Raw genomic sequence first — 27657 nt, 5'->3', positions numbered from 1 at the left:
ACGTGTAGGAACATCTTCAAGCAGCTCTTTCATGTACAACAACAGCTGATACTAACAATTTTGGTAAAAATTTTCCGAATGTTCCCGGAATATTTGGAAAAGATCTACGTGAAGATTCACCATACAAATCACAACGTATGTGTTTGGGAATGACGTGAGAAAATAATGACAGAATTTTCATTTTTGGGTGAACTCTTCCATTAATGCTTCCATAAATCCATTTCTCTGGAAATATCCTTCACAATACAGCATTCCCACTCATTTCGACACCAGGCTTACTCTGTAATTAGCCTGTGTGGTAAACAAGCTATTGTTAAAACAGGCCAACATCTCTGCAGTTCCCATGAGAATTTGCCCTCACATACACTGTAACTCCACAAGTAATCCCCCAAAGAGCATGCCAGGTTCCCCCACAGTGAGTGTGTGTGTGTGTGTGTGTGTCAAGACAACTTCTATAGGCCTACTAGATCACTATAAGACGCTAAATAAAGATTAATGAGAGGGAGTGTCTGTCTCAGTTTTGGTTTGTAGTCTTTATTCAAGTCTCAGATTCACAGAAACAGACAGTAGTAATGGATCACGACAAAGTCACATCACAGAAAACGTGTCATACTCATTCCCTGTATTAGGGTGATTGTTTATTTCCATCTCTCCTCAAACAGTTGCCAGTATTCCCATGCAGTGAGGAGACTGGGAAAGAGAAATGGCAGGTTTTGAAGGAATGACAGAACAGTTTAAACTGGCTAAAAAGCTCAGGGCTATATGGCAGTCATCACACACACACACATATGCGCACACACGCACACACACGTAGTTAGTGTGGGAAACTTGTACAGTGTGAAACCTTTACAGTGTGTTTACAGGGTGTTACAGTAACATGCCCAAACTACACCATCCCCCATTCTCTCTGGGCTTGTGCAGACACAGAGGTCTTGTTTACACCTGCTATTGACAACAATTACATTTTTCAAATTTACATTTTGTTTTTAACTTTGGAAGCCTCATTTCTGCTACACAAGAAAAAAAAAACTGATGTAGCAGATACATCGTCTTGGGTCCTCGAGGGTTTTGGGTCTTTCAACATCAGGCACCTTCTCCCAGGAGACCCGGCCGGGGTTGATCAGGCCCCAGTATCAACAGCCCATGGATCAGCTCTCTTAAGCCACCTAATGGCTGTTTCTGCAGCTTTATATGGATTTGATGGCTCATATTCTCTTTGCCGCCCCAGTGACCCACAGATAGCTACAGTCTCCACCAGATCCTGGTACTTTGCATGTTTCTGCTTCCATCCGCTCTTCCAGGACACTGTAAGTTCCAGCATGATCGGATGATTTGTGGCCTCAGAGCTAATGATCATGTCTGGCCGGAGTCATGTTATTGCAGCGTACGGTGTGAACTTCAACTGTTTTCCCAGGTCAACTTTCAACAGAAGCAAGTTAGAGGAGGCCCAACCTTGTTTTAGCATGTACCTGGTGTTTCTCTCCAGCGTTCACAAAATGGATGGACTTTATGGGGGCACAGTGGTTTTTGCTGGTATTTATGGCCTTAGCTATACTATCAGCAACTGCCCCGAGCACCTGGTAACGGCCTTCCCCCAAGGCCTTTGGGCAGCCGCTGAGAATATGTTTCAATGAGCCTTACCCTGGACACAGGGAGCAGGACGGTGTTTTGCTCTTGCCCCAGACATGGAGGTTTGTGGGACTTGGTCATACACAGCCTGGACAAGGAACTTGACATGAAAGTAGTCTGCCTGCATGGTGTCCAGGTGATCTTGCGCTTTCCATTTCATCCATAACCTACTCCTCTTCCAAACCAGATTGGACATTCTGTTGGATCAGGTGTGACAATCTTTGCCCCAAGCCTTTCCAAATTGGACCTTTGGGAAATATCCCAAACCTTCTCAGCCAGTTGCCACATTTCCTACCAATGTCTTCTGCTTTAGCTGGGACTCCTCCACCTCCAAGGCGTTCTCCGCCCTCCATTTTCTGCCTGTCCTCACTTCTATACTGGCTGACGACACCTATGGGTCTCTTGTATCTTTGTAATGTTGGGCTTCTCTCGTTCATGTCACTCTTCAGTGAGAGCAGTGAATTGGAGCTGCAGAGCATTACTGGTTCCAGATAGTGCTCCACTACTCAAGCTCCAGGAAACACCCAACACCTATAGGGAGAAATCTGCTGATATTCCTCTAGAGATTCAGCTGTTGACAGTGGGACAGCATAGACCAGCAAAGGCCACAAGACTCATGGCAGAATGCAATAGATCTGGTAGATCCAAGATTAAGCCAATCTTCAAACTCTTTGTTGGACTTTTGAATAGAAGTAGAGTCTTTCAGTGCGAAATCAAAGAGCTTACTCTAAAAATAACCTCTAAATGGGCTAGTGGGATAGAGGCACTCGTCATTCCAGATAGCAAGAAGCGGAAATGTATCCACCACCTTTCCCTTCTTCAGCACCAGTGATCTTGACTTAATGGCTCTGAAACTCATTCTTTCTTAAGTTTCTCAGGGTCTTGTAGAAACCACCTGCTCCCCGGGACAGATGTTGTTGTAATTGTTGCTCTTATTGGAGGCTGTCGTACACCAGATTTTGTCAAGGCACCCCAGCACTACCTCGGCTGACTTGACCACCATGTTCATAGCAAGAGCGGAAAACCCCCACTGATATGGGTATTATTTAAAATGATCTTCCATTCATAATCTTTTTTTTAAATATAATAAAAATATATATATATGCTATTATAATGGTATTATGGATAAACATTCAATAAATCACTGTATACACAGTCAAGTCTTGTGTGTTTGCAAATACATATGCATGTGTTGTGGTTAGTCAACAATGTTGAAGTTTAATTACTTTACCTCCTTTTCATAATGACTACCTCTTTTGAAGGACAACAGCCTCCAGGCTACAGCTCTATGAAAACAATGAAGTGTGTGTTTGTGTCTGCCTGGGTGTGTTGTGTGAGTGTAACACCTGGTACTACAGCTTCTCCATTATTACTTCAGGGCAATTTCCTAGATGACAGTAACCACTTATACCCATTAGTGTGAGATTTTTCCCCTCTCTCACCCACTCTTTTCCCTTTTTTCCCTGTCTCACTCCCAGGAAATTTTAAGAGGAAACGTGCATAATTTTCCTTCACCTACAGTCCATGCAAAATAGGAAACACACACACATAAACACAGACACATACACACACACGTTGGGTTTCCATGTTTTATGGGGATTTTTCATAAACATAATGATTTTTATACAGCACAAACTGTATATTCTATCCTCAAACTCTAACCCTACATCTAAACACAACCCTCACAGAAAACATTCTGCATTTAAAAAATAATACAAATAATAATAAAAAATAAATGTTTGGGACAAAATTTGAGTGATAGAGAAAGAACACCCCAGCAGCAGCCTAGCAACACCCTAGTAACTCCCTAGTACACCACAGCAACAGCAATGCACTAGCAACAGCCTATAGCAGTGGTTCTCGATTCCAGTCCTCGTGACCCACTGCTCTGCACATTTTGTATGTCTCTCTTAATCTGACACACTCAGTTCAGTTCATGGAGTCTCTCCTAATGAGCTGATGATCTGGTTCAGGTGTGTTAAATAAGGGAGACATACAAAATGTGCAGAGCAGTGGGTCACGAGGACTGGAACTGAGAACCACTGGCCTATAGAATACCCCAGCAATAGCCTAGTAACACCTTAGTAACTGTATAGAACAGCAGTTAACTGTATAGCAGCAGCCTAGTGATACCATAGCAACAGCCTATAACATCCCAGCAGCAGTCTAGCAACACCCTAAAAACTACCAAGAACAGCACAGCAACACACTAGCAACAGCCTGGAATCACCGTAACACCTCCCGAGAACAGTGCAGCAACAGCCTAGCAATGCACTAGCAACAGCAGCTAACAAAACCCCAGAAACACCCCAGACTACCCCAGCAACAGTTGAGAGATGTCCTAGCAACAGCTTAGAACATATCAGCAACAGCCTAGAATACCCAGGCAACAGCTAGAAACACCTTAGCAACTACAACAATGGTTTAATGGTTTAAAATCATTTTTTAAGCTTTCAGCCTAGGCTCTGTTACCTTTGTTTTGAAGGTTTGTTCCAGAACACTTGAAATGGAACTCAGAACTGACACACCCAATAGTTTTACCTGTAACTGCAGATGTACAGTATCTAAACCGAGATAACAGTGTGTGTGTGTTTTTGGTGGACACACCTTATTCCAGTAGCTTCTCATATGTGATGTAACAAAGGATGTCCTGATGATGTCATCAAAGGTGGAGGTAATCGTCGTCAATCAAAGATGACTCTCCGGTGTTCTGGGAACTGAACATCACTGCTTGACTAAAGCATGATTTATCATCATGTCATTTTTGCATTCTCATTAAAAAACTGATTTTTTTAAAAACGTTTCGCCCTCACAAATACCACAGAAATGAATATATGTGGGGGCTGGATAAGCATGTATGATAACTGCTGGGACGAATGAGTGTGTGTGTATGTGTGTGTGTGTGTTCTCAAGTGCTTGGCGGTACATCTGTGAATCTGGACTTTCGTCCACTTTGTTTTTGAACTTCAGAGGGCCTGAACAGGTCAGACTTTTAGTTTTACTTGTGCCTGACCTACATTCCTCGTGCACTGCAATAGCATGCGGTTTGTCAACAGTTTGCACTGTAGGGTGATAAAATACACACAAACAGCCCAGTGGTGAGTCCACAGAGAGAGAGCTGGACTCTCAGCACCACAAACTCCATCTAAAACACTGCAACAGGATCTGCTCTTACACACTTAAAGTTTTGTGAAAAGTATCAAAAATGCTGGCGGTGACTGGCAACTTTTTAAAACACACTGGCGGGGAAAGAGTTAATAATGTTCTCAAAATATTATTTATACATCGTTCACGAGTGTTTTTCTGAATTTAGTTAGACGTTCATCTAATGTAGGCTATTCGAATGTTACTAACTTCTTGTTTCAGAGTGTTCAGATAACATTAAATTCTAACATTAACATTAAAAATTCTCTTAATGTTTTAGCTAACGTTTAGCAATAACCTTATTTTTAAATCAAATCTTTTAAAGAAGTAAGTTTAAAGAAATCAAAGAAGTTTTCATAACTTTGTAGGAAGGTTAGCAAAACTTTTCATAGAACAAATTCTTGTTAGCTGAGTCTATTTCTTTAAAACAATTACATTGATTTAAAATAAGAGGTTATATTTTCTGACAACAAGCCTGAACATCACATGCAATTTTGCTTCTCAAGTAAATTTATCTTCTCTCATGGATGTTTAAATACTTACACTGGAAAAATAAATTGGATTAAATAATATTCTTGAACAAACCTCACAAACTTGCATTTAGATATGCCTGCATTACAACCAACAACCAATGCATAGAATCTACATTTGTAGATTGTACAATAATCTGTCGATAATCTTTTTTCGAATTATCTGTTACACTCAGATGTACGCAATATTAAGGACGGAACGATCTTTTGCTATTTCCTTTTCTCTGCGATTCTTTAAGGACAGAAACCAAGCACCTAATACATGCTATTACTTAGCAATGACATGGAAACCACCTAGAAACCACCCAGAACATCCTAAAAACAATCCAGAACAGCATAGAAATAACCTAATAAGCACTGAGAAGACACTAGCAAATATTTAGCAACCACCCGAAGAAGACCCAGTTGCATAGTAACACTATAGAAATCATCCAGAACAGTGTAAAACCTAGCAATGCCTTGGTTATGTCAAATATTAGTTATGTCATTAGTCTGCAACAAGCAGAAACATACCTATGTTCCTATATCTGACTTGTTGTGGTGAAGTAATTATTTTGTTTTCTTTTGCTGTGATGTTCATTATGTGTGAATTTAACCTACTCAAAAACATGGTAACCTCTGTGTCAACGAGCCACTTGTGAAGTGTTTAAGTAGCCCTGTGTGGCTCTATGTCGAGGATATGATACTGTGGGAAATATATACAACATCAGAGAAGCAAATCAGACTGTTATCACGCTGAAGAATAACACAGCAGTTACGCCTTGCAGATAAGCTAATCGCTAACGGCGAGGCCCTGAAATCTAGACTGTCTTACACCGGCCGTCTGTTTGATCACACTCTTCCTGACTCCGAAACCAAAGATCCAGCTTTTGTTTTCGGCTCAGATAAAAGAGACCTTAAAAACCATGACACAGACACATTCTAGATAAAGGCCAGACTCTCTCTCGGCTGCAAGGCTGTATGTTGTTTTTATGACCTCTCTTAAACACTCTCATGTTTCAGAGTGATTAAAGGAACTAAAGAGGAAACGGGAGTGTGTCAGTGTGTTTGTGTTGTGTGTGTGTGTGTGTGTGTGGTCAGTTCATGGAAGAATGTGTGGTTTTGTGACTCTGTATCATTATTAGCATATGCTATTAGCATTAAAAGCCTGGTGTTTATGTTTAGCATGTTGCTAAGCTAACAATGTATGCATATAAAACTCTTAGGTATTAAAGTAACTGTATTTATTGCCATTTCTCGCTATTTCTTCACCATTTTAAATGGGGGTTTTCACTGATCTCATATTAGCATAAAAGCATGTGATTTCTAGTTTCTAGTAGTTTGACTTCACAAGATGTTAAGTTATGTGTGCACAAGTCTAATGTAGTCTGGTTGCAGGTTTGTCTGACCAATCTGACAATTTAGCTTGAAACTGAATATTCAGCACTGACAAAATGTTAGATTTGTCAGTGGTTGGAGGGGTGGGGCTGAAAAAGAGTGATTCATGGCATGTAAATCTTTTTATTTATTTATTTATTGGTTGAGTGTGTAGGCTATAGATTATATAGATAGAAAAACTACTAAGTGTTTTCTATATTTATGCATGTTTTGTTTTTTGATGAAAGATTATTAAGAGTTTTTTTCTTCTTTGGAACCACATGCATTGCTGAATCATGCACAATAAAACCATGGACCAGTGTTGCCAAGTCTGTGGTTTTCCCGCAGAATTTGGCTACTTTTATACTGTTTTTTTATTTTTATTAAACAATATCAATTTACAAACTCAAGTAGGGAACAACAATGGGCATATGAAATTAGACACAAATAACATGTATTTACTTTTAAACTTTTGCTGCGGGTTGCTTTTTTAGTGCACGGGTTCAGCGAACGTGGAGCGTGATTGGGCTTGTTTTGGCTGCGATTGGGCCGGTTTTGGCTGGTTTTGTTATGCAAACCTGGTAACCCTGCCAGGGACATGCATTAAGAAAGTAAATGGAGTCAATTATGATTTCCTATTTCACTATGTTAATACCCTGTACAACAACATCATGTGCTTGCAAATCACTGTACAGTCAGTGGCAAACTGCCTCTGTCAGTCTGTAAATAAACTATTTGTCAATGCAACTGCAGTCTAAATTGCTGACTAAAGCCTGAGGGGCGACTGCTGTCCTTTCTGCCGTTATCTCCCTGTCTTTCTCCTTCCCTTATTTTATTTTGCACATTCTTCGGCCTAAAAGAAAGTTGACATCATCATCTGAGGACACATAAGTTCCCACGCAGTCTCGTGTCTTTCGCTGTCTCACACTCACACACACACATTCGTAGGCTGAGTCATGTTACGGGCCTAATTATTGACTCTGCTCCGGGTGTGGCTGCGCTGGGAAAGTGTTTCTGCAGGAATAGGTCTCCGTCTTCTCAGGGTGCGTGAAACTGTGCACTGTGTGAACTGAGTTATCAGTCGAGAGACCTGTGTTGGTTAGCGTTTAGGACAATGCGTACAAATTCATACAATGGTTCTGTTCCAAAAGCACGTACTGCCTAGCAAGAACTCATACCAGTAGAGCACTTCACAGGAAACTTGTCTTAACTAAAATAGTTTGTTTGCTAGCATGTTGCTAAGCTAACAACGCCACAAAAATAGACAATTGGTCTATTTCTTTTGATACTTTAGGTATTAGGTATTTATAATTTGACAGTTCTCCCGCTTTTTCCACCATCTTGAATGGATGGATGTTTTCACCTACCACATTGCAATGCATTATGGGTTTGCTTTCTCCATGAAGGCCTCACAATTTGGCCAAAACGAGGCATTATTATGCGGCATACCTAACATCGGTAGCCTAGTTCTCAAAACTTTGGCTAATGTTTTGGAAAGGTTCTTTCAAAGTTATGAACAAACATTCTTCCAGTAACGTTAATAGAATGTTCGCTCAGAGTTTTAGTCTTTGACGATTATCTCACAGCATTAGCACCAAACATTATTTATACATCGTTTATGGAACTTTTTTTTCTGAAATGTTTTAGTTCGAAATGATCAGGCAACACTCCATTTTATCATTTTGCATTCATCATGGGAATGTTTGAATGTTCTCTGAATGTTTTAAAACAAGTAGTAACATTTAAAGTCCCCCTGTGGTGAAAGTCAAGCTTTTAATGTTGTTTGTCTATGTGGTGTTTTTAATATGGTTTAAGACAAACCATGTGCAAATTCATAAACCAAAACCATTGCTGAGTATTTTCTCCTTAAAACTGCAGTGAACCAAAGACAGTCTCAAAAACGCGGTTTGAAATCGCTGGTGTTTCTGACATCACACAAACTACCTTGTAACCAATCAGGTCAACGTGTGATCGTCAACGAGTGCATTCGGAGATCGACTACTTTTGACTGACAAAATTTCAGCCACCGGAAACACTAACTGATAAAGTGAGTCGTACAAAACCTTTCTTTTTAATAAACTTTGTGTACATAAACAATGTTCTCAATGCTCAAGTTCATGTGTCCCTGGTGATACTTTGAGCAAAGTTTCATGTTGTGTCGAGCCTCCTTAGTGTTTTAAAAATAGCGATTTTGATGCTATCATAGTAGTGCCCCATGCACTCCCATTCAAAAGGCATTTTGACCTAAAACGAAAATACGGTCAAACTTAAAAGTGGCGTTTCCATTCTAATTATGCTTTTAAATGAAAGTTTGACTCGGGTAGATTAATAAAAAGAGCCTAGGTTCAATTTTGGCGAGAGTTACCCTTTAAAACACTACTTGAGTAGGCATCTCACTCGGTTTTGGAACAGAGCTAATAATTTTCTGGCTAAAACTGAGTGCAAGTGTCTCTTAGCAATAAATGCTTTGTACTTTCCAATCTTCTGCTCTGGAATAACTCTCCTAACAGTACAAACACACACACAGAGATCAGTTTCTAATACGCTTTTATAGAACAAATGACGATAAAACTCCTTCTGGAAGCTCATGTTTCATCACCTCAGCCCTGGCAGTGTTGCTCTAAAGCGGACACTGAGTCCAGTTACCGTGACAAATTTGTTAACATGATGGAGCCATTAGTGTTGGAGATTGTGGCCAAGTCAAGTTTCAGAGAGACTTTCCTTCAGCCTGACCCAGTTCTTAGGCTTTGAAGTCGGCGAAATGGTCATATTTTCTGTTCTGATGACCAGGAAACGAAGGGTCAGTTAGATTAATAGTCAGAATCTGTTTATGGATTTGTCTACGTCTTCTGACAACTGTGGGACTTTCACAGAAGGCATTTGTTCTGACTGCTTCTGCTTGCTATACATCTGTTAAAATGAAAAAATGAGTGGCTCCTGAAAGCATTTGGATTGTCATTGCACTGAAAACGTCAAACCAAGTGTCATGTGTGCTCAAAATCTGCTAGAGCTTTTCTCAGAACTAAGTTTAAAAAAAAAATATTTAAGCAACTGATGTATGAGGTTTAGTTCTCCTCAAGTTCTCACAGATGAACGTTCCACTGTTAGACAAGAAATATTCAAAACACTTTTTGAATGGCATATCTGTGTGTTTTATTGCTAAATGACCATGTGAAATCGCTTGACATTTCCTTTAGGAACAATAGGACATTTCTAAGAGCTCGTCCCATTTTAATAGTCACCATCTTTTATTTTACTTCATAACTGCACATGATTTGCTACTTGCTATTGCTAGTCAGACGTATTAGTGGGAGGGGCATATTTATTCCAGAGAGTATTTGATTGGACAAAAATGTGTACTTCAAGATGAGTCATGAATATATTGGGTCTGCATTATAAATTAGTATATATACAGTACATCATCTGTTTTTTCACATTAGATTTTAAATATGCATATGGGCTAAAAGTGAATTTTGTCAATTTGTCAACATGGGGTGTTTAAAACCTTTATGCTTTAAAAGTGTGATTGTGCTTTTTTTTATATATAAATACATTGTGGTTTGATATTTGTGTTATCTAATGCAATGCCATGTATATATTTTTAAATTGTCTTAGATGTCCAAATGCTTTCTCAATGTGTCATTTCAGTGACATGATTAATGATCAGTGCATGTCAGTCACTTTAGCTCCGGAAAAACAGTTTTGCACATGTTCATTGCTTCAGTGAATCAGGCCTGTTGAGAAAGGGTCATCGCGCGGTTTCCAAAGAAAAGCTGATTGAAGCTGAAAAGCTAGAAGAAGACGTTCTTTGTGCGATGCCTTTGCAAACACGTTAGGCAAACGCATCTCATGCCGTCTATTTTGGTGTGCATCTTCAGCTTTCCCACGACAGCAGAGAGAGATAGTGTGAAGGCCTTTCATAACCTGTCTCACATGGTCGCCCGCCCGCCGCGCTCAGCTGAACGTCTAGCCACACACAATGTGGACCCTGTTGGGACGGTTACGGCTGTGTCCACCGTGTCAGACCTGCAATTCAGAACCTGGGTTACATTAAATCAAGCATAAATAAGGAAACATTTATAATATTCTTAGAACTAGACAGGAGATCATACGATACATAATAAGTAACTGATACATAAGCTCCATTTGATAGTATGCACTTAAAACATTAAATTCCATACAGATTTGTGTTGTCAAATCGGTTAAACGTGATTAATCACATCTAACATAAAAGGCTGTAAATATGTGTCTATATAGCATATAATGCTGTCAAATTGATTAATCACATCTTATATAAAAGTTTGTAAATCACTTAATCATGTTTAATTGCATCTAACATAAAAGTTTGTAAATATCGGTATGTATATATATATATATATACACACATATATATATATACAAACTTTTATGTAAGGTGCAATTAATTGATTAACAAACTTTTATGTAAGACGCGATTAATCGATTTGACAGTACTAATATAGATTTATGTTGTATATCAGCATTTGAAGAGTCCTACACTTTTTTTATGAATGAATTTGCATGATCTTACATTTTAGTGAATTCATCACTATGATTTTTCATCATTCAGTGAATCATTCAGACCATTCTGTGAACCCATTCAACTGATTCATTTAAATGAACTGACTCAAAGAATGATTCACTCACAAATCAGACCTCACTATGTTAGCAAGTTTCACGCAACACAAGACACATATTTATCCAATGCAATATTTTACAGTATAAAATGTATTTTTATGGCATAATGGACAGTTTAGGATTAGTATTTACACCATAGTTTCCTTTAAATTATTATACAGATTATTTGATGGTTTTTGACACACAAACCAAAACTCGTTGTTGGGTTGTTTTCAAAAAAAGAAAGATCAAATTCTTAAATTCAAAACATTCAAGTGAAATTTTATTTGATTTAAGGATCCAAATGTCAACAACTGAATGAAAATCGAAATAAATGCTTTGACAAACCCCAGGATGATTTGTTTTCATGGCTCTGCTTTTTCATAGAAGAATTTCATAGACAAACACAAGAAATAAACAATCAAAGGAACAAACTCAACAAATGAACTAGACAACATGGCAGTAGTAACACAGATTGCAAGTGGGACCGAAGCAGAAAAGCCCCACAGTCAATTAATAAAAATGGTCTACTAAAATGATTTTGATTTCATGTTTGTCTCGCTTATCACATTCAGTTCTGTTTTCTTCATATTTCACATTACATTGCACTTCTAATACTGTTCGTTCCCTTTAGACGTTTTGGTTCAAGTTCATTTGAATACTGTGGTTAACCAGAAAACACTAGACAAGCGTTGTTTGATATCCTGGGCTGCCAAATTCATTTAACACGGTTATGAGCAGAAAATATGCTAAAAATGTTCAGGAATGGTTTTAAAGTCATAACATCTAGAAAAGTGTATCTGCATCAACACTAGATGGGAAAACCCATCTAGCCTACGTCTCAGGACAGTACAAACACAAGCCATGCACGTTTTCTTAACATTGCACATTGTATTCTGGATTTAGACACAAATAAACAAGCTATTCTTCAAAAAATAAACTATTATTTTGGCATTTCAGAAACAAGAGACAATATTTTCCATCCAAAAATACAAAGATTGGACACATTATCAAACCTAAACCATGTATATAAATAAAAACAAACGATAGGCTCTCGATTATTAAGTTAATAAATCAAATATACACAATGATTAATTAGAAAATATGTACAAAGTCATCTATACAACATCTAAATTGACAGTGGATTTCATATAGACAGCAACTTCTAAGCATGACTGTACACGTAAAAAAACAAAACAAAAAAAACAAGAGCAGAATAAATAAAAATGAACTGCTGGAAAGAGCGGGGAAATAAAATCCAGTCAAGAACCCAATAAATGGGAGTTAAATACAATCTTCAAGCACATGATGCACCAGTAACCATTGATTCACAAGCTATTTCTGGTGCATTAAGTTCTAAAACCGAATACAGTCTGCATGTGCCGTTCAGTTCAACAGCTGGGTGATGCTCACGAAACCCTCATGGAACATTTCCATGGCTAATTTCATCCCAAAGTCATTAGAAAGTAAAAAGACACTATATTTTATATGCTTAGCGCTATAAAGTTTAAGCACATTACCCTGTAATTCTCATTTCCGCAATGCAAAAAACAGCATAATTCAAGCATAATTTTCATTACTGTAATGTAATGTTTGAAAAAACAAAATAATGGTATATTTATATTTATTGTAGAATTTATTGTTCTGCCTTTAGAGGCCGTTTACACGACACCGAAACGTTTTATGCGTTTTGGACGTTCGTTTACACGACAGCGCCGTTTTGGGGGCCTGAAAACTTTTGAAAACAATACCGTTATCGTCTCAGTGTAAACTACAAAAACACGAATTTGTGAAATTTGTGTATAACGCGTTCAGTCTACAGGCGCGTAGCGTTTCTTTACAAAGTGGCATCGCCATCTACTGGCCTGACATGAATAATACAGCGTATTTAATTGTTTTTGTGGTACGTGAAACTTTTCCATTTTTAGCACATCGTTGTTGTGTAAATGTACCCTAAATTAATGCTGATTTGCATAAAAATCCTAGTATTACAGTATTTTGTTACTGCAGTATTTCACCTTTGAAAAAAAAAAAAAAAAAAAAAACGAAATTACGCAAAAATAAGATTACAATAATGAGAATTTAGGAGACAAATGTGCTTAATTGTCATTAAAATAATCTAATAATGTCTATGAATTCTAGGGTGAAATGTGACCTGGACATGTTTTTTTTTTGTGAGATCCGTAGCAGATTTTGGCCAATTACATTCACGTTCAGGTTTTGTCTTCGAGGCTATAAGTTCTGCACAGGCTAACGTCTTCAGGCCCTACAGACACTGACTGACGCACATTAACAGAAAACGGACCAGCCTGTGGTCCCACTGCAGCGCAACGTCTGAACAAATGCTGTCCGGACTTGTCGTCACAGTCAACAATAAGCTTTTTGATTCATTGGCTATTCTTTGACCTTTTCGAGACGTCGTCAATGATTGTTATACGATAAACTCCATTTTGTGCAAGCTGTGTGTCGCGTCCGGATCTCTCTGCTGTGAATCCGGAGCTCTGTGCTGCGACTCCAGGTCTCTGTTGTCGCGTTTGTTAGTCCAGTGCGGGGTTTTACCGTCCGTGTCGCTGGAGCTGAGCCTGTCGTCTCGGTCCACCAGCATGTAGGCCGGCTGACGTGGAAAGCGTGTCTTCTGCAACCGCGTGTTGGGGTCGTCCTGCGTCAGTCTGGTGGACTCAGAGAAATGCGTCCTGATTTTGGCGTTGACGGTGTTCTTGTCGTCACAGTGGTGCTCTTTTCCTGGCAGGCTGCCGTTAGACGCGTTCTTCTCGATGTGGTTCTTGATCTGGTTGAGCTGCTCACGAGCGTTGTTCACCGTGTTTTCTTCCGCGGTTCCTGTGGAGAACGGGGTGGCGGGGTTGATCGCGGTGGGGCTGGAGCTTTGTTTGCGTCGATGGCGCACACACCACAGGAACACCGACGCCAGGGCCAAAACCCAGATCGCCGTCACAATGGAAACCAGCAGTGGCACCAAGTAGTCTACTGAACGAGAACCAATGGATTAATTAAAACAAGCTGGCAAAATATGACATCCATTCACTGTGTGCAAAGCATCTAGCATTTTACTCTATTTATTCGTTATTAAATTAAAATCTTAATATTTTTCATCTCATGTAATTCAACACTGTATATACACTCACTATCATCTAAAGGTTCGGAGTTGGCAAGATGTTTTGCTCACCAAAGCTGCATTCATTGGACCAAAAAAATACAGTAAAAACAGTAATATTGTAAAATATTATTACAATTTAAAATAACTATTTTCTATTTTAAGATATTTTAATATGTAATTTATTCCTGTGATCAAAGCTGAATGTTCAGCATCATTACTCCAGTCTTCAGTCACATGATCCTTCAGTACTCACTCTAATATGATGATTTTATGCTCAAAAAACATTAATTTAATGTGGAAAACTACTATTTAAATGTATTTAATGCATCAATTTAATGCATCCTTGCTGAATAAAGGTATTAATTCTTTAAACTCCCTCACCCAAAGTTTTTAACGGTAGTTTGTATCTCAATATTTATGCATTTGCTCTGAAATTGTAATTTCATTTCAATCAGAGGATCCTTGGTTTTGACCTACGGCTACTTTCAGTGAGGTTTAAGACGTTCCTGCCGTGTCTCACCGTTGGGGTTTTGCGGTTGCCTGCGCTGCACGCGGACCTCAGCGATGGAGCCGATGATGGTGCTGTTCGCGCTGTGTTTGCTCACCAGATCGATGATGCTGTCTGTGATCTCTTTAACAGGAACTCTGCCGTGAATGCCATCCTCAGTCACATGCTGGAAAACACAATATTTCCTTTAAAAAAACAATTCTGACCTAGCTAGATTTAGTTAACTGTATGCCCGTTGTACATGGCAACTGTATGTATACACAAGGCTTGACATTAACACCTGCCAAATGCACGTGGATTTCAGCAGTGGCGTGTAACGTAGCACAGGGCTTGAATTTCGGTGTGGGATTGCGCATATTGCGCAAACTTTTACTAGGGCTGTCACTTTTGTGAAAAAATCCTGTTCGATTTTTGAGACATAAGTGTTCATTGAATCGATTGTAAAATCGATTTTCCATGTCTAAAGACGTTTCCATTTTAAACACCAAATATGGGCAAATCCACGAACAACTAACAGGCATTAGGACGAACGTGAAGAGGGCGCTTGAGACGCGCACAAGTCAGCAATATTCCTGATGATTTATTGGCGTGAAGTTTCGTGCACAATGACAAACAGGAGTGCAACATTCTCGAAAAACAATAAGCAGAGTGGACTGCCATAACATCAATGAAAAACATCACTGCAGGCTTCAACATGGCTGTGTTTACGGTTAGAAATGTCAAACAAATTTCGCCTACATAGGCGATTGTGGACTGTAGCCCGAATCTGTATCTGTATGCATGAGACTGTCTGCATACCGGCAGAATTCACAGTTTTTTTGTAAAAAGAGACACATTATGCAGAAGTATAATTTGCTGTTATGCGTGTTTGTCAGAGCCTGCAGTTGCTGTGTGACGCGCGTTCGCTGCGGGCGTATCGTGACGAGCTGGACGCGCTCCGAGAAAAGACCGTTAAAATCGATTCCCTATTTTCGTTTTCGAAACTTGCGCTGGTTGGTCCGATCGACTGTGCAATCGATTTTCGAACGTAAAGTGACAGCCCTAAATTTTACTCATTCCTGCAGATTTTGTGCTCACACCCAAAGTGAGGCACATAAAGTCGCCTCTCAGTACTAAATTGAGTTATTTTTCATTGCTTATTGTGTTTAAACAGTCAAATACACACAAAAAGTCAAAATACCGATCTTGGCGAGTATTGTTTTAAAGCTACACTGTGTAGGATTTTCTCCCATCTAGCGGTGAAATTGTTTATGACTACCAACTGAATATTACTTTCTAGCCCCTCCCATTCCGAAGGCGTTTTAACTCCTACGGTGGCCGTATTATTTCAAATCTGCCGGCAGTCGCGAGTAATCTCCCCTTCGCAATCGTCACGGTGCCACTGAGTGTCAAAACGCGAAATGCGAAGCTTGAATTTCCAGGTATGTCCCTCTTTGGCTAATGTATTTTCAAGATGGAGGCGCAACATGGCTGCCGCCATTCGAGCGACTCGCTCGTACGTATTCTAAATGGCAGATTCTACGCTTACGAGAATACTTGATTAGTTGGTAGAAGTAATTACACATTAATGAGCACATATCATTTTGAAAGAACAAAGTGTTTTTTGCTAAGAATAAACTTAAAAAATTACACAGTGTAGCTTTAAGTGAACGTAAACAGTTGAGAAAGAAAACGCATGTGTAACAGTATAATGGGTGTGTGCGTCAGGTCTTAAAGTGACAGCAGCCTAATATTCCTGCTGCCAAATTATGAGATCATGTTAAAAATATCTATATGGCAGTTTTTCCACATGTTATCGATGTCAAAATTGTGGCCAGTGAAAATACTGAGTGGCTAATAACTTTAGAAAACCACTAGCCACAGTGGCCGGTGAGCAAAAAAGTTACAGTCAAGCCCTGTAATTCAATGATTTTTCAAGTCGTTCTTTGTAACTATAAGGATATTATAGCATTTTATAGAAACTGCAGGAATTTCTAGCCAATTAGATCACTTACGATGGCCACATGGATCTCATTATTGGCGGCAGAAGAGAGTTCACAGGTCATAGAGATGGAAAACTCAGTCGAAACATTCTTAGTCACATAGAGATGTCTCAGCTCACGACACACCTGCTCCACCGTCACTCCCTGAGAGCCAAAGCACATACACTCATTAAAGACATCATATAATAAGAACACATTTTAATATGCATGTATTAATTAAGTAAATGCAACCCCATCACCAAACTTCAACAGTCTCAGTGGCCTCACCTGTGGCATGGTGTCCTTGTTGAAGGTGAAGGTGACGTTGGCGCAGTCGCTCTCGGGGTGACAGCGCGCGCGTACGGCCGGCCGGTGAGCGGACATGCACTCGCCCTGAGACGAGCAGGGCTTCACGAAACACTGCTCGTCACGCAGCGACACACACAGCTGACCCAGCGGACAGTCGCCTCGCCCGGAGCCGAGCATACGGCAGGGTTTAGGGCCACACCACAGCTGACCACAAGAGGATGGAAGCGCAAGTATTGTAAGAGAGCAAATTCAGAAACGATAACGCATCGCTATTAACGTCTGTCAACAGCTACAACACATACCTTAGTACAGGTCACGATCCCCTTGTGACAGTAACAGGTGTTGCAGTCTTCGGCCCACTTCGCTCCGTCTACAGCAATCCGACCTCCAGACACACACGGACGTCCCGTGACTAAGAGAAAAGACAAGCCACTTTAAAAATCGTGTGACATTTACACTTTTTATTCTTTAATTGGGGCCACTTTTGGCTATTTGAAATCTTGAAAAATGAATCGTTTTCAAATTATGGTTAATTTACGTTAAAACATTTTTCACACATCCCATAATCCACCTTCAGTTTGTGATGATAATGATGTTTATGTTATTTGAGAAAAAAATAAGCCTTGATCTTGCTAATACAATAAGTAAGTTAGTACTCAGAAAAATTACAAAGAAATGGATTGATTCTAAATTAAAATTACTATTAAAATACTAAAATTATTGAATTATTTAAATATAATTAAAATTAAAATACTAAGGGTTTCGGTAATGACACCTAATAAACCTATTCTGAGATCATGATAAAAAAAATAACAACACTACAATATATTAACACAATAGTCACAGTACAACGTTTAAAAGGTAATATTATATATCCTTTAAGTCTAGTACAATTTATTTTTAAAAATAAAATACTATGGGTTTCGGTAATGACACCTAACAAACCTATTCTGAAATCATGATTAAAATGAAAAAATTAAACATCATCCCCCCACAATATTAATATTAACACAATAGTCAGTAAAAAAAATAAAAAGGTATTATAATATATCCTTTAAATCTAGAACAAAATTAATTAAGTAATATTAAAACACTAAGGGTTTCGTTAACAACTAACAAACCTACTCTTAGATCATGACTAAAAATAATAATATTAAAACAATAGTCACAGTAAAAAGTGTAAAAGTCATTATAATATATCTTTTGAATCTATAATGAAAAACCTATCGTTTCGTTAATGACACCTAAGTATTCTGAGATCATGATTAAACAATAACACAATAATATTAACATGATATTCAGTCAAAATTTTAAAAGTATAATAATATGAGATCTATGCTGAGATCATGATTTAAAAAAGAAAAAGTTTAAAAGATATTATATCCTTTAAATCTAGACCAAAAAAAAAAAAAAAAAAAATTTACATTTAAATGATTTCCTAGGGGACAGAAAAGTTCCTCTAATAAATGCATGAGGTGTCAATTCTAATGTCTGTAGCACAACGGTTTAAGTGATTTGAAGAACCTCAAACTCTGTATAAGCAATAGCAACCATGACTAATAATACTGATGGTAATTAAACAGCAAGCATGAATGATGGGAGTTGTACCTTCCTGACACCTGGACCCGGTCCTGCCAGGGGGACACAGGCAGCGGTAGCCGTTAATCTCGTCCACACACGTGGAACCGAACGCACAGGGAGACGACTGGCACTCATTGATGTCTGTGGGGCGAGACGCACGTTTAGATTACTGTAAAATCACCATCTTATGTGTCCATATGACCATATATATTGTATTCATCAGAGAAAGCGTCATTAATCACTCACTGATGCGACAGTCCGGCCCTGCGAATCCACTGGCACACTCACAGCGGTACCAGTTATCACCGTCCACACACGTACCGCTGTTATAACTGCACAAAGATCAGACACGTGATCAGATATGGGGTCAAAGTTCAACAGGACACATGCTACAAGTTTGGACGTCAAATACGTGGTGATGTGCATCATTTTTGTCAGAATTAAGTTTTTTCACATTTTTTTTTCACAGAAAAAGTTTTCTATTCTATTTATATATAGCGCATTTATTATTATTAATTTATAATAAATATTTATTCTATTAATTTAATCGTTTATTTTATTAATTGGATGCTTTGTGTATTCAATTTGTAGCATTTTCTGGTAAAATCCCAATTTTTCATTAACAATACACAAAATATGTATATACTAAAATGTACAGTTAATGCTCACAATAAAAACTTAGTTTCCACCATTTTTCTTTAATTCAAACTTAATTAAATTCAGAAAGTAAAAGTAAAAATATATGTGGGTAAATATTGCTGTTCATCAAAATGTATTGTTTATATTATTAGTGCTGTCAAATCAATTAATCATATATATACATACATATGTACACACACAGACACACACACACATATATATAAACAAACTTTCATGTTAGATGCGATTAATCGCGATTAATCTATTTGACAGCACTAATTTATATTTTATTGTTATACATAGGTATAATTTTTTTTAAATATCATTTTTTAAAGATTAAATTAAGTTAAACTAAATTAAATTAAGTTAAATTAAATTAAATTAAATTAAATTAAATTAAATTAAATTAAATTAAATTAAATTAAATTAAATTAAATTAAATTAATCGAAATTGAAGGCAGCAACAAAATTGCAATGTTGACGTAGAATTAAGCTTACCATGGTTGTGGGTTGCAATCGTTGGAATCTGTAAAACGAAACATCAAACATTTTGTTATTATACATTGAATACAGATATAAAAAATATTAAAAACTCTTCTTGTTAGAATGAAGTCGCAATATTGTTACCATAGTTTAGTTACATACTAGCTCATAATCCCACCTGAACAATCATTCATCAAAGTTACGTCTGCTAATGATAGTTGAGCTGAAACTAGAGATGCGCGGATGGGCTATTATTTCATCCGCGACCGCATCACAAAACTCATCATCCGTCCGCCATCCATCCGCACCACGTTTTTGACCACTTTTCAAAACCGCACCCGCCCGCCATCCGCTGATTGCTGTATACATAATATTTTTCATTTGATTGGTTCAACCGCCCGCCACCCGCCCGAATTGAATTAAAATATTATTTTTCGTCACGTCATCCGCCCGATCCGCGGTTTATCCGCGGAGTCCGCGGCTGTAACCGGCAACCGCGCATCTCTAGCTGAAACTACTAGACAGAATCTATGGACTTTTTAGGGCATTTTCTGTGTTTGTTATGGAAAACCCGGAGTTCTGCAGTGCGGATTCTGTGTGGCTCCGCAACTAAAGGCAAAGGTGACGTGTGTCATTTTTCTACATTTAAATAATTGCTTCTATCCCAGTGTAATATACAGACACAAGTCATTCGTAGATGAGGTCAGTCGTTATTTTGGGACGAGGCGCAGAAATGACACACTTCAGCTTTAAGGAACTATCCGATTAGTATATAGTTTGGAAGAGAACCTTAAGCAGCAGTAGGTGAGAGTTGGAAACAGGAGGTAGACAGGAGTCAAGACAGGAAGTAGTAAGGAAGTGGAACAGGAAGTTTTGCCGTACTCTGGCTGCAGGTGAGCCCTTCCCAGCCTTCTTTGCAGACACAGGTGAAGCTGTCACCTGTCACGACACACGTGGCTCCGTTCTCACAGGGGTTCGGCAGGCAGCTGCTGTTCTTTGCTGTAGACGATGATAAACGTTCATTATTCAGTAAAATTGAACTGAAATAGTAAAATTCACTAAAATTTCAAAAATGTTAAAATTTAAATTTAAATGTTAAAAAACAGTAAAATTCACAGAAATGCTCCTTCAGGACATTAGCAGCTCACCTATATTACAGGTAGCGCCTTCCCATCCAGGAGCACACATGCACTTGAACGAGTCGCCTTCGTCTGAACACGTGCCGCCGTTGTTACAGGTAGCCTCGTCACACTGGCTCTCGCCTATAGACCAGAAGAAAGCAGCTGTCAGACAAACGGACTGCGTTCAGAGAAACCTACAATATATATGTGATGATTTTGCTTCACATTTCAAATTAAGCAATATCATGAATATCACGATTTATTCCAGACTAGTTCTGCGATACTTTCATGTCTTGCAACTATGAGAATGTAAGATAAAAGTGTCTCTGATTTAAACTTCATTAGCAAAAATGACAGAGTCAGAAAGTGTGATTCATTTCTATGAATGAGATCAAACTGTTCGTTTAAATGAATTGATTTAAACTCTAATTCAATTATTTGTTTGCATCTTCACTCAAATGTCTCTTTGCATGCTGTTTCATACGTGTAAATGGTTTGGCAAAACTATATGTACATTATGTAGATTTTGCTATTATTGCTATTATTATTTTGCTAAGTATAGTTATTATATATATATATAATTTTGTATGTATTACTTGTAAATTAAACTGTTAAAATAATAATATAATATAAATAATATAATAATATTAGATATATTATATAATATTATATATTAGATAAGGCAGATATAATAATATAAAATAATCTAAATATTGTTATTTAAATTAAAAAGAATAAATATCATTATTAAAGGATAAATTCAATAAAAAATTATTAAAATAAAAAATCTATTCTTAAAGATTGAATAAAATGAAAAGTTTAAATATCACTATTTTTTTGTGGAAAAAACCTGACAACAAAATCTCTCTTTTTATTTTATTGTTGTATATAATTTTGCTAGTTAAATGATCAAGCCCAAAGTCAACGGAATGCAAATGAGGAGGTGTGGCTTACGTGAATGACAGGTCTTTCCCTTCCAGCCGTTTTCGCACTCGCAGTAAAAGTCATTGACCAGATCCCGGCACACTCCTCGGTCCCGACACGGGTTCAAGCTGCAGTCGTCAATGTCTGGTTTGGAAACAAACACTGTTTTAGTGCTAAATATTCTTAAATGTTTTACAATTGCATTACAATTTCCAAATAACTGAATTCCATTTCAAGTGACACTAAAGAGAGAGATGCACTCACTGGTCTCACAGTTGGGTCCCTCCCATCCATCAGCACAGATACACTGGTAAGTGTTGATTTTATCAATGCAAGTGCCACCATTGCGGCAGGGACTACTTTCACAGTCATTGATGTCTGAGAGTAAAGAGTGAGACACGTGATGTTAAAAAGATTGTATGTTCTGTGAGTTTAAAGAACACAAATAGCGTTGAACACGGCACTTACTCTCGTGGCAGTACGTTCCTGTGAATCCCTCCTGACACTCGCAGCTGAAATGCCCACCGGCGTGGCTTCGGCAGCGCCCGTGAGGACCACAGACACTAGAGGAGAGGAGGCGCGTGCCGCCCGGAGTGCTGTTAGACGCCACGGCAACCGTGCAACTGTCAATCACTGGGGGGAAACATGGACAGAGTTATCAAGAGTCCTTTTGGGACAAACTAGACTAGACGTATGAATGGACGACTACAAATGTCTAGTCTAGTTGGTTGGTGTTGGTTCTAGGTGGTCTAGATCTAACTTGACCAAAATGGTCAACCAGAACAAAATCCGGTCCAACGACTGGCAGACCAGATGATCGACAATTTAGACCAGCTAAAAACCAAATGAAACCATCAGAAACTGGTTTTTGCTATATTAATCAGCAGGTAATCTCAGTAGAGAAAACATTATTTATTTATTTTTTACATTATTATTATTATTTGCAGTAGTAGTATCATTATTATTTCATACTGATTAAGATGATATTAAATAATAATTGTAGACATTAAAAACAATAACAATTATTATTTTTGTTATTATACTTATTATCTTTAGTAAGAATAGTAATATTGTTGACAGTAATTATTTAAATGTTCTTGGAATTTTTACTTGTTTTACAGTAAAATACTAATTATTATTATAAATTCTTAATTGTTGATATTATTAATTAATAATATAATTTAATAATTATCAATAAGTATTTTGCTATTTAGTCTCGTTTTAGATTTTTAAAAAATTGTCTAAACAAGATCAATTCATTTCAAAAGCAAAAAATAAATAATAAATAAAAAATAAAATCCAGCCATTTGTGCAATTTGAAATATTTTATAACTACAAGAATTACAAAACTAGAAACTTAGAAAACTAGAAATGTGACTTTTCCAGGCCTGGAAAATCAAATGTAATTTTTTTTTTTGACCGTGGGAACCCTGTCTACTTCAAAATATCTCTTTCACACTGACACATATGATGAAAGCATTTAGTGGCATGCTAAGAATTAGCAAAGTCGTCATGTAGTCTGACTAGCGGGGGGTTTTCCGCTCTCTGTAAGCTCACTTCGGGTTAGCATACGCATCGTGTAACGCTATTTTAGCTGCTACCATGGTGAAAAGGGCCAGGGGACCAACAGACTAGAGTTAGCGATCGCCAACGCTACAGCGTACACAATGGCACGGCATCAAACGCAGCGAGGCCTTGAGATGGGGATAGTCTTACGGCCGCGTGGACTAAAAAAGACTCGACTTCTATTTCCAGTGCCCATTAAAACCTCAGTATGCGCCCAACCAGATAATCTTACAAACCCCACACATGAGAGCCGAGATCTGGAGTCTGAGAGCGCCGATTAGCACTCAATAAAGCTGGAGACACCAGGACTCCTAGAGTACACTATCGTGGATATCTTTCATTGACAATAAACCAACTATCTTTACAAGTCTAGACTCTACAGTTTTCCAACTCTCACTTAATAGTTCCTTAAAGCGGAAGTGTGTAATTTCTGCACCTCATCCCAAAATAAACAGGTTTCCTTGTCTACGAACGACTATTAAATGATATGGCCGTCTATCATCAGTGATATGTCGATATACATGGACATCTTCTGGTAACCTACCTTGACATGGTGTGATGAGGCAGTGGTCTTTGAGTTGGGAGCAGTTTTTGCCTTCGTAATCTTCTGGACATTTACAGTAGTAATCCGAGGCCAAACTAAAACACTGCGCTCCGTTCTGACACGGGCCGCTCTCACAGTAGTCTATGTCCAGCTGAAGACAAAATCACACAGACTCTTAAGTATCAGCATAGAAATGACCAGATGTGGTTAAGACATAAGAAGGTGTTCTGGCATGAGTGTGTTTTGCTCACCTGACACGTGACACCTGAGAAACCAGGTGGACACAAACACTGGAATCCGTTGGCACCGTCCTGGCAGCGCCCGCCGTTGAGACAGGGTCGACTAGCGCACTCGTCCACGTCCCGCTCACAGTGTTCCCCTGCAAAGCCTGGAGCGCACAGACACCGATATCCACTGACCAGATCCTGAGGGAAAGAGACACGGACACATTAGGACTTCTTAATAACAATAATAATATATTTTAAAATTGAATAATAATTTTTAATATTATTAATCATAATATTGATGATGTTGACAATTTGATGAATTAATTATTTAAATACTTTCTTAATTATTACTTGTTATACAGTAAAATAATAATAATAATTAATAAAATTTAATAATAACAAACTTATTATTTTTTATATACAAATTAAAATAATTATTGTCAACATTAATAATATTATAATGATGTTGACAATTATTATTAATAATATTACTTAATTATTTATATACAGTATTTTCTTAATATAATTACCTGTTACAGTAAAATAAGAATAGTTTGTAAAATAATAATCATAATTATTACTATTCATAATAATAATAATAATAATAATAATAATAATGTTGACAATATATTATTAATATTATTTAATAATTATTTATGTATTTTCTTCATCTTGTTATACAGTAAAAGAATAGTAATAATTATTGATAATATTATTATCTAACAATTATTTATATATTTTCTAAATTCTTACCCGTTACAGTAAAATAATAATAATAATAATTTGTAAAATTGAATAATAATAATAATTATTATTATTATTATTTAATACATATTAAGATGATAAATAATAAGTATTGTCAACATTAATAATAATGATGATGTTGGCAATAGTATAATGTAATAATTATTATTATATATTAATAACAAAATTATTAGTATTTCATACAGATTAAGATGACGAATAATAATTAGTAATATTATTTAATAATTTATACATTTTCTGAATTATTACTTTATAAACATTCTTACTTGGTTTACAGTAAAATAATTATTAATTGTATCCATATTAATAATAATAATAATAATAATAATAATAATAATAATTGTAGTATCTTATTTAGTCTTGTTTTAGATAAGACATATTTTCATAGAATATATCTTACATTTTTCTAACAAATACTGTTTTTCTTTTAAGCATAAATCTAACAGATATTTTGTAAGGCTTACGCCAAAACAATATCACCCAGCCCTAGTAAGGATACTCTACTTTCACTAATATCCTAAAGTCCATTACAACATGTTGAATCTGATCAAATCAAACGCGGGATTGTCAGTACTGATTAGGACTTTACTCCCTGTGTTTTTATAGCTAACTGGCTCAGACAATGTCCTAATGCACTCCAGCTGTACAAGTATCAGCGCTGAGAGCGAGTGAAGAAAGTACACAAAAAGAGCAAAAAACAATGAATAGGAGACAAGGGCAGGAGACAAGAATGTTTATGGTAATCTGATCGTTTTACAAACTCACTCTGGTTTTTTTGACCACTTTGTCTCTTTATGTACATTCTCCAAAGCATGACTCAGCTTCTACTATTTTAAAACAAGAATGGATGGAGGTGATAGAAATGGAGAAAGAGAGTCTGGGGGGCTTTTACATCTGCCAAAACCAATGGAAACATTCGAGGACTTACCTTACACAGCCCTCCGTTAAGACACTGTCCATGGCAGTCGTTGACATCTGCGGGGGGTAATCCATCAAAATATCAGTTCACATTTCAGAAATCGTGCCAAGAAAGCAACATTAGGCTCCATATCAGGCCCAGATCAATGCACACTTTTTTTGCATTTCCTGCACACTGATTTTAGGGCGTATAATCCTGGGTTTAATCAAGATAAAACATGATTAAACAGAAGGATGAGAGAGTACCAGACTCTTTCAGCAGCTGAAATCTAAAAGAAATAGCCATAATATTGAATAAACATCTTCTAAACCACCTGCATGATTTGAGGTATTATCATTCATGTCTGTGCTAGAAGAGTTTGCTCAAATGCCATGCTGGGATTTGTAGGAAAACTAGAATGACGACTCCAATGATTTGGTGAATCAGTTTTTTTGGAACTGATTCATTTTAATAAACTTGCGATTTGCCACACTGACTAAACCACTACTTGTTGGAAAAACAGGACAAAAATCATGGACAAGCGAGAACTTGAGTCATGTTTCTAATTCACAAAAATATTTCAGCAATAGTAAGTGTTATTTTGCATAATTTATTTAATTTTATATATTTTAATTTTAGTTTAGTCTGAATAATTTTGTGCTTTTGTCAATTAAAATATATATATATTTAGACAAAAGAAAAACTCCAAGGCACTCTCCTGGAATATTAAAAATGCCTTTATTTTATGGCATAGTCAAAAAAGACTTTTAAAATGACTCCAACGCGTTTCAGCACACTGGCCTTCGTCAGGGAATCAAACAGGGCCAGTGTGCTGAAACGCGTTGGAGTCATTTTAAAAGTCTTTTTTGACTATGCCATAAAATAAAGGCATTTTTAATATTCCAGGAGAGTGCCTTGGAGTTTTTCTTTTGTTTAAAATCTACTCTACCTCTTCCAAAGAGCACCTCTACCAAGACAAGTGAATCCGGGAAGCGCTCCTGATCTACATGTTTTAATTTTTATATATATATTTAGCTTTAATTAGTTTTTAATTTAAATTTTACTGTGTCATTTTAGTACTTCAACTTATTTCAAAATAATTCAAATTTTCATTCAAAAAATGGTTTTAAGTTCATCTAATATTTGTATTTTATTTCAGTATTTTTTCAATTAAAATATTTTTTATATTTTTTATTTATATAACTTTTAGTTAATTACTTCCCAACACTCCTATGCGATATGAACTTCTTGCTATAACTGCAGTTCTATTTGCAAATGCACTTATTGCACTTTTTCCATTGTTTTTCAATGTAAACACACTAGACGGACGTCTTTAACCGTTGCGCTCGCGAGTCTCGCGCATGACGCGAGGTTCTAAAAGCGCGGCGCTCAAGTTAAAATAAGTTTGACTTTTAAAAGTCTCTATACAGGTACCTTGCAGGTTTTTTGTTCCACTGACCCGTTTCTCGCATTTTTAACAGCAAAAACACATTCTTCGTGAACTGACCTTAATAAGTCAGTCTCTGACTGCTTTAATTCGAAACCATGAAATACTTACTGATGTCGCAATTCTGTCCAGTCCAACCAGGGAGGCACTCGCAAAAGTATCCGCCAATCAGATTCCGGCAGGAGTGGGCATTGATGCATGGGCTTTCCTCACACTCATTAGCATCTGTGCCAAAAATGACAAAAGAAATCAGCATGAGCGTAGTCTTAATTACA

General features: G+C 37.3%; 1 protein-coding gene across 2 annotated transcripts in view; it reads right to left on the bottom strand.

Moving 5' to 3' along the window:
• Positions 1-11552: 11552 nt before the first annotated feature.
• Positions 11553-27657, bottom strand: part of jag1a (jagged canonical Notch ligand 1a) — a 34144-nt gene continuing 18039 nt past the window's right edge. Inside the window, exons 10-26 of one of the 2 annotated variants that reach the window (XM_084106814.1) lie at positions 27494-27607; positions 25966-26012; positions 24297-24470; positions 24046-24196; positions 22404-22568; positions 22200-22313; positions 21966-22079; positions 21039-21152; positions 20773-20889; positions 19906-19933; positions 19015-19100; positions 18796-18909; positions 17490-17599; positions 17167-17391; positions 16912-17043; positions 14930-15083; positions 11553-14279 (exon numbers count right to left, since the gene is read on the bottom strand). In XM_084106814.1, coding sequence (XP_083962940.1) covers positions 13726-14279; positions 14930-15083; positions 16912-17043; positions 17167-17391; positions 17490-17599; positions 18796-18909; positions 19015-19100; positions 19906-19933; positions 20773-20889; positions 21039-21152; positions 21966-22079; positions 22200-22313; positions 22404-22568; positions 24046-24196; positions 24297-24470; positions 25966-26012; positions 27494-27607 — 2513 coding nt within the window. In that variant the 3' untranslated portion in view covers positions 11553-13725. The remainder of the gene's footprint in view (positions 14280-14929; positions 15084-16911; positions 17044-17166; positions 17392-17489; positions 17600-18795; positions 18910-19014; positions 19101-19905; positions 19934-20772; positions 20890-21038; positions 21153-21965; positions 22080-22199; positions 22314-22403; positions 22569-24045; positions 24197-24296; positions 24471-25965; positions 26013-27493; positions 27608-27657) is intronic. The other variant, XM_084106815.1, reaches the window with a different exon arrangement.

Source organism: Abramis brama (assembly GCF_963993115.1).
Source record: "Abramis brama genome assembly, chromosome: 2".
Taxonomy (NCBI): domain Eukaryota; kingdom Metazoa; phylum Chordata; class Actinopteri; order Cypriniformes; family Leuciscidae; genus Abramis; species Abramis brama.
The sequence above is the reverse complement of the archived record's forward strand: the minus strand, read 5'-3'. Positions and strand labels throughout refer to the sequence as shown.